Genomic DNA, 8,928 nt, shown 5'->3' with positions numbered 1-8,928 from the left:
AAAAGGAGTTTATTTAATCCACTATTTATCTTCGAAACCGAATTAACATTTTCATAAACATATATAAAACATGTAATAATTTATTCTCACCCACTTATGGGAATTAATTTTACACATTGTTGCCAAAATCATTTTTCCCTTCCTTCTTCTCAGACAATTATTAATTAATCTTTTGGGAAAAATTACGATGAATGGAACGTTTAGCTATCATCATAAAAGAAAGAAAAAAAAAAAATGAACGAACAATAATATGTGACAAAACTCTGCAATTATTTTTTTTTAAAAATAGTGGCATTATTTGAGAGATCTAGGCGATCAAAGAAAAATCAGAAATGGACAAATAGATTAAATAAAAAGATAAGTCCAAATGATTTAATTTTATATAGTATAGGTAAAGGTAGTCAATTTTGTTACGTTTCATCTACATTGCGACAGACGCTTGTTTGTCTTTTAGTTTTATTTTTCGTTTCTGCTTAGTTATTTGTTTTAGTTGAGTTAATCTATAAAATTATGAGCAAATTACACAAATCACTCACGAAGTTTTGATATTGTGCATGTAGATAGAAGTTATAGCAATATTACACAAAGGTTCATATTAACCATTTGATAAAAAAAAATCAATACAAATTTACACTTTTAACCTTAAAATTAAAGTATTTATTTTTAATAAAAAATAAAAAAATATTGTATTTGGGTCTGTGATTAGTTCTGTTGCAAATAATTTTGTGGTTTTTACAATTTGGTGATGGAGTCTTAGGGTAAAACTATAACTTTAACAATACACAAAAAAATTTAAAATTTTTTATTAAACAAATAGTTTAACTCTAAGGATAAAAATGTAAATTCATATCAATTCGCTAACCACAAATAGTTAATTTGGACATTTATGTTATATTGTGCCCATCTTATATCTATATGTATAAGTTAAAAACTTTAGGCGTCCTTTGTATAATTTGCCCTAAAATTATTTGTTCCACGTTATACACTCATTAAAGGAACAAAAAGCCATTTGACCAACCATTCTATTGCACAACCACTATTATTATATAATTTTTATATATATATATATATATATATATATATATATATATATATAAACACACACACCATAGAGCTAGGTGTATATTAGTTTTCTAGACCAAATTTTACTGGTAATTTGTGTACATTGTTTGACCAACTCAGCATCAGGTCTCACATGCAAACTTATCTCAAATCAAACAATATCATTAGGGGTGGTGAAATTGTTGATGCCCAAAAGAAAATGTGGTACAGTTCATACCTCACATTACATCAGATACAGTTATTTGATTTTTAAATTTCGTATCATGACACTCTTTTATATGTTCGCATCATTATATTTTTGTGAATATTTTCAACATTAGCAACTCTTATGGGTATATAACATATCATTTACACATATAGATTACTTCTGTTGTAATAAAAAATCTAATCCCGTAAATTCTACTAAAATTTAATAAGTGAACACTAATCAGATCCTATGATCTCTCATTTCCAAATAAAAAATTAAGTGTTTAAGTTTTACATAAATAAATAAAATATAATATAATAATAATAATCAAACAAATAAATAAATAAACCGTCACATATCACATCAGATGAGATGTAGACCACTTAAGTTATCTGTCTAATACTACTTCATAGTAGAAAGAAAGCAGAGACAGCTTGTTAAAGAACATGCAGTAAGTAACAAAATAACAAAATATATGTGGTCACCTAAGAAGAGATGATAAGATAAATACATAATATAATATATATATATATATATATTTATATTACTATAATATATGTATACATTTATTAATTCAATGTATCCAGTATAAAAAAGGGAACTTTGTCATCCATGAAATATCAGTGTGTGTTTGTGTGTGTGAGAGAGAGAGAGAGAGATGGGCAGTCATGGTGGAGGGGAAGAAGAGGTTCTTCCTTTATTCGAGACAAAAGAAGCAAGGGGTAGAGTTGCATATAGGATCTTATCGTCCACAATATTAACAGGTATATGTTTGATATGGGTGTACAGGTTAACAAACATCCCAACAGCAGAAGAAGCTGGACGGTGGGCTTGGATTGGCATGTTCATGGCCGAACTGTGGTTCGGGTTGTACTGGATCGTCACTCAATCTGTTCGTTGGAACGTTATCTACCGTTTCCCATTCAAGGACAGGCTCTCCAAGAGGTACTCTCTTGACTCTCTCTCACACAAATACACACACAAAATTTACAAAACCATGGCTTCCACAGTTGACAGTTCCACACCAAGAAAGTGTCGCATGGTACTCTAAAGTATCGACAGGGCCGACTCATCGCTAGACCAATTAAACAGTTAGACATATATATATATTTGCATTATACGTCGGCTATATTATGTCCGGTCAATAAAAATACATTATTTTTTAGTTATTATTCATTTTTTCATATGTTGCCTTCCGGATCACTATTAAAATATGATCAAAATCATTTTATAAAATTAGTTCCATTTATTTTTGAAAACTACTCTTAAAGGAATTTGGATCATTTCAATCAAAACTCTAAATTTGAAAAAATAATCTTACAAGAATGTATAATTTCTTATCGACTAATTATTATACTATTAATTTTTATTGACCCCGCCATACTAACTTCGGGCTCATCCAATGGGCAGCTAGACTAGAAAAATCTTATTACGTGGTTTAGTAAAGAAAAGGAAAAGAAAGTTTACTTATTTTGAGATAAAGGCATTCAGAATTATCAAAGACACCTTAATAATAATGAATTAACATTATTAACCCTCTAACTTTTATTTTTAACCCTCATGAGTGTACTTTACCCTAATATATATTCTCTCAACCTGGGCCTATTTTTGTCTTTTTAATGTTAAGAATCTTTATCAGTTTTCCTCTCCACTTGATTTGATTACATCAGTCAATCTCTTGTCTTTTCATATACTTTTATTTAATTAAACAGATTTAATAATTACGCATCTTTTATATTTTCTGAGTGAAAAGATCTCACATTTTAGAATTAATAAATTTTCTTGAAGTTTAAAAAGAGGTGAGAAATTCGTAATAAATCAAAACATTTTCGATAATAGTAGAAAAATTATCTATAAATATGTTAACTTAGGAAATGTGAAATTGGATTAATAATTTTTAAAAAAGAAAAGAAATTGTGAGGTACATTAATTAATTTTAAAAAATAAGGAGCTATGTAGTAAATAAATAATCAACTTTTCTAACAAAATTAATAATTTTGTATTTCAACAAGCAACAATAATGGCTTATAAATAAAAATAAAAAAATTAATAAATATTCAGTGAAATAAGTTTTGCCTTCAGGCCCTTAACTTATAATGAGCCTTCTTGGGTACCACCACCAAATATTTTTTACGAAGAAAAATAGTGAGCATCTCATTATACTCAATATTATTCTCAATTCAATGGGAAAATAAAAAATAAAAATAAAAGAAAAAAATAAAATAAAAATAAAAATTCCATTATACTCAATATTTAATCAAATCTCAGTTGGTAATTGCGACATAAAGTTGGTGAATTGTTTAAAAAAAATATATGCTTTATTCCAATCCAGATTCATTTCTATAAAATCTGAACTTAATTGTCTTGTGTTATGTGACAAACACATCATTTATTGAACAAGGGAATTTTTTAGATCAATCTCTTTTCTTGATTTTATTTAATTCAAAGAACAACACTTTGTACAAAATGGCAACGTTTGGCATTCTCTGATATATTAAAATATTAATTACCACAGGTATGGGGACAAGTTGCCTGGAGTTGACATTTTTGTATGCACGGCTGATCCCACAATAGAGCCACCAACAATGGTGGTTAACACCGTTTTATCAGTCATGTCATACAATTATTCGTCGAAAAAATTGAGCGTTTACCTCTCCGATGATGGTGGGTCAGAATTCACATTCTATGCTCTCTTAGAGGCCTCTGCGTTCTCTAAACATTGGATACCATTTTGCAACAAGTTCAAGGTTGAACCAAGGTCTCCGGAAGCCTATTTTTCTCGGAATTCTGACACACAAGACACAGCATTCGAACAAGAATGGTTGGCTATTAAGGTAACATTCTATATTATTCAAGCAATATATCTACTCTCTTATACGTATGTATGAAAAACAATATGATAAATTACACTGATCTCTCCGATGGAATGCTTAAATAATAATAATCTTTTCTTTAGTTTTAAAAATAACACTAACATTCATTGTAATGCCAGTCAAAGTAACGTTGACTACATCATTCAAAAAATTTGTCTGAATTATCTATTATTTGTCTTTGGAATGATTGAAAAGATATTTTTGTCCATATGTTGTAACGAAAAAAGTGCAAAATAGATATAATTGTCATTTCATGCCTTTGGTAAATAGACAACACTGACAGGGCGAGTCAATGTTATTTTTAAAATTATAAGGGAGGTACATGTTATTTAGACATTCTAAAGGAGAGGTCACTGCAATTTACCCAAAATAATAAATAGAAAAATAAGTATATATATATACACACACACAAATTTATGTACGTATATATATATATGAACAAGGCACGACATATACAAACTATACACATGTATAAATTTATATGTATTCATTGAGAATTTAAAAAATTATTCTTTGGGAAAGTTACCCAAATATGCATTTAGGCCCTGAAACTACAATTATTCGAAAATGCAAAGTTATATATATTTATGGTTATATGAAAAATCATATTTCATCCAAATATGTGAATCATGCGACCAAATTACCCTTGTAGCCCTTAAGTCCGGAACAAAATTAGTGCATTTATGAACTATAAAATCGATGCTTCAACACAACTCATAAGTTAGTTGTGAACATACTAAAAGTGCTGCCTTATTTCAGCAAGAGCAATTTAGTCATTATATTTACATGAACACTAATTTTGTGTGTAATTCAAAATAACTTGGTACTTTATCAAAAAAAATCTGACTATCAATGATCTGAAGTAACCATAATGTTTTTTTTTTTGAGAATTACACTAATTATTGCTCCGTTGGGTAAGAAAGAAAAAAATTAAATGAAAGAGAGAGAAGAAGTGATGGATGAAACATCTAAGAAGAGATTGTATCTTTCATTCTTTTTATTTAGTTGGATGGAAGAGAAGAGAATAAAATCACAATTTATTATCTTTGTTAGGAGAGAAGGAAATATAAAGTTTAAATTATTTTTACCATTATGTTTAGTAATATCTATAATATTGTAATTTGTAGATGCTAATACTATAATTTAAAATGTGAGTAATTTAGGATATTACTATTAATTTAAAAATTGTATAATAGTCCACTTTTCTTCCCTCATCTCTTCATTCTATTTTTTTATGGATAAAAATTTGTAAAAAATGAAGGATGACGTATCCCTCCTATTGTTTGTTTGTTTTTTTTTTTTTTTTTTTTTTTTTCAGAAACTATATGAAGATATGAAAATCCGGATCGAAACAGCCATTGAAAAGGGTTGTATTTCCAAAGATATAAGGGATCAACATAAAGGATTCAAAGAATGGAGCTCTGAAGTAACAAAGAACAATCACCAGTCAATAGTGCAGGTAATGTTTAGTACATATATATTCAGTGCTCAAAACATTTAATACCATTTGAATATATAATTTTATCACCAGAGAAATCAGTGTTAATTTTTTTTTTTTCCAGATTTTAATTGATGGAAGGAGCCCCAGTGCAGTGGATAATAATGGACATCAATTGCCAACATTAGTGTATTTGGCACGAGAGAAGAGGCCTCAATGGCCTCATAACTTCAAAGCTGGGTCCATGAATGCACTGGTAATCAATGTTTTTTTTTTTTTTTTTTACTTGTAGAACCACGTGTACCATTGCACAAATTATCTATGTTACAATTTTTTGAAACAAGATAGAATTTTTTTGAAACAAAAACAATCAATAAGAAATTTATACATATAATTTTTGCATAAAAGAAACATTGAACTGAATAATATTGTGCAGATTAGGGTGTCATCAGAAATAAGCAATGGACCGATCATCCTCAACGTGGATTGTGACATGTACTCCAACAATTCAGACGCAATATTGGAGTCATTGTGCTTCTTCATGGACGAAGAGCAAGGCCACCAAATCTCATATGTACAGTATCCTCAGTGGTACAATAACATCACTAAGAATGATATCTATTCTAGCGTAGCCAATGCAATTAATAAGGTTTGTACTCGAAAATGTTGTTCAATATATATATATATATATATATATATATTTATGACCAACTTCTTAATAGAATGCATTGGTTTATCAACCTATTTTCAAATTAATTATTTTGACATACTGACATTTTTTATTTATTTATTTTATTTGTAATGATCATGGTTGTAAATGAAGATTGAGCTTGCTGGTTTAGATGGATGTAGTGGTGCCTTGTATGGTGGCACTGGATGCTTTCATAGGAGAGAGGGTCTTTGTGGAAGGAAGTACTCTAAGGATCACAGAGCACAATGGGACAGAGTGACTACTAAAAGTAAAGATGCTACTGCAGAGAAATTGGAAGAAGCATCAAAAGTTCTTGCAAATTGTAGTTATGAGAAGGGTACTCAATGGGGCATAGAGGTCTGTCTGTCTCTCTCTATATATATATGACAAAATATAATATAATAGTGATGATTTAGTGGTTGTTTATATGGAGTTGCAGATGGGGTTGATATATGGGTGTCCAGTGGAAGATATAGTAACAGGGTTGGCAATCCAATGCAGGGGATGGAAATCTGTTTACTATAATCCACATAAAAAGTCCTTCTTGGGTCTTGCTCCAGCTACATTAGATCAATCTCTTGTTCAGTTCAAGAGGTGGTCTGAGGGCATGTTTCAGGTTTTCTTCTCCAAGTATTGCCCTTTCATTTATGGGCATGGGAGGATCAAATTTGGTGCCCAAATGGGACTCTGTATTTACCTTTTGTGGGCTCCACTTTCCTTTCCCACATTGTATTATGTCATTGTTCCTTCCCTTTGCTTGCTCCATGGCATTCCCTTGTTCCCAAAGGTACCAATCTTTCTTCTTTTTTATTAGAAAACTATCAAGCTTATATCCATCTATCTAGTGTTTCAAGTGTGTGTGTGTGTGTGATACCACTGGTTTAATGGCTTCTTGTGTATATCTCAGGTTTCCAGCCTGTGGTTCTTGCCCTTTGCATATGTATTTGTAGCCAGGAATGCTTGTAGCATATTTGAGGCCATTATTTGTGGAGATACACTCCAAGCATGGTGGAACGCACAAAGAATGTTGGTGTTTAGGAGGACGACTTCATTTTTCTTCGCCTTCATGGACAACATTCTCCGGCAACTTGGCTGTCATCAAACAGCTTTCGCCATCACGGCTAAGGTGATCGATGATGATGTGTTGAAGCGATACGAGCAAGATATCTTTGAGTTTGGAAGCTCATCTGTCATGACAACCATTATAGCAACACTAGCAATGCTAAATCTTTTCGGTTTAGCTGAAGGAATGAAGAGATTTGTTTGGGATATGGAGTTCACTAGTGCTCTTGAAGGTTTGATCCCAAATGTTGTTCTTTGCTGGCTAATAGTTGTGGTTAATTTACCTGTTTACAAAGCCCTCTTCCTCAGGAGTGACAAGGGTAGCATGCCATCATCTGTTATGTTCAAGTCTCTGGCCATAGCTTCACTGGCATGTCTGGTGCCTGTTTATTAAAACAAAGGGCAAATTCATTGCAAGGAGGGTTAGATTTACACAATCTTACATCGGCATAGAGAGAGGATGTATCCTTATTTCGAACCAGAAATCTCTACGTCCCAATGGAGTAACCTTTACCATTGCACTAAGGCTCGCCTTCATATAAAGTTTATTGAAACAATTTTACCGCATTGCCTTCCCTTGTATGTCTGGTGTAACAACTTAATTTAGTAAAAATTAGTGATTTTAATGAGAATTTCTTTAGTACTTCATATAATTTGTATTTTTATTTTTGGGTAAAATACATTCATGTATCTAGTAATATAAGTAGCATTGTTGTTTCCTTATTGATTGTAACTATCTATCTATATTAGTTTTATTTTCTTTTTTCTTTTTCTCATTCCTTATTGATTGTAACTATCTCCTTATCTTTTCATTCATTTTCTCAAAAAATATTGATACACACTGTCTCATATGATAATGATGGATGATTTTTGTGATTTAATTTTATCCCATTCTGGAATTAAAGTTTGAATAGAAACCTCTTGAAAGTTGAAACCTCTTCCATTTTTTTTATCTTAGATTGTCACCAGGAGAAATGAGGGAGAGTTGGAATTTAACTCCATTGTGTGGGAGTGGGCTACACACAGGTCATGTGAATGTACGGAGAAACGAATTGAACTTTCAAATATTTCTTCCTTAAGAAAAAAAAATTCATCTGAGGGTAAAATAGTTATATTAGTAGTAAAAGAGTTTTAGCAAACGTTTTGCCAAATAAACAGAAAAACTCTTCTAATATGAAATGCTCTTTTAAAATACAGTTTCTAAACATTATTATATAAGCTAAATAAAAATGATAGTTTCTACTTCTCTTTTTCTTTTGTATAAAAACAAAGATAAAATCTTTGTTGAACAGGCCTATGTCATCTTGGATCCAAAGCCCGTTAGCCACATAGACTAACAAACAAAGAACATCTCTGTTTCGTAAGGAATTCATTTAGGCCAACATAATATGATCCTAGATTTTGCCTCAATTTTAAAAACATCCACAACCCATATCCAAATATCTTTAAATAAATAATGGCAACTTATCTGGGTTGTTATGATGTCAAAGATAACCAAAGGTTCAAATGGTCCAGTGGTTTCACCCCGTACTCTTCAAAAGAAAAGTCGGGGATTCAAATCTCAGTAGAGGTAGGGGTGTGTTCGGAATTACTTTAACTTAAAAATAATAATAAT

The 8,928-nt window shown here is 30.8% G+C and overlaps 1 protein-coding gene across 1 annotated transcript; it reads left to right on the top strand.

Annotated features, from left to right (window-relative positions):
* Positions 1-1,852: 1,852 nt before the first annotated feature.
* Positions 1,853-8,032, top strand: LOC132312286 (cellulose synthase-like protein E6). The gene is made up of 8 exons (XM_059810590.1): positions 1,853-2,194; positions 3,765-4,083; positions 5,441-5,581; positions 5,685-5,816; positions 5,997-6,209; positions 6,384-6,608; positions 6,691-7,038; positions 7,159-8,032. Exons 1-8 carry the CDS (start codon positions 1,908-1,910, stop codon positions 7,705-7,707), a joined length of 2,214 nt encoding a protein of 737 aa, XP_059666573.1. The 5' UTR covers positions 1,853-1,907; the 3' UTR covers positions 7,708-8,032.
* The last annotated feature ends 896 nt before the right edge of the window (positions 8,033-8,928 follow it).

This window comes from Cornus florida, unplaced genomic scaffold (assembly GCF_030987335.1).
Source record: "Cornus florida cultivar Cherokee Brave unplaced genomic scaffold, ASM3098733v1 CherokeeBrave_3.0.0_Hap2_Chr06, whole genome shotgun sequence".
Classification (NCBI taxonomy): Eukaryota; Viridiplantae; Streptophyta; class Magnoliopsida; order Cornales; family Cornaceae; genus Cornus; species Cornus florida.
This window is presented reverse-complemented; position numbering and strand designations above follow the sequence as displayed.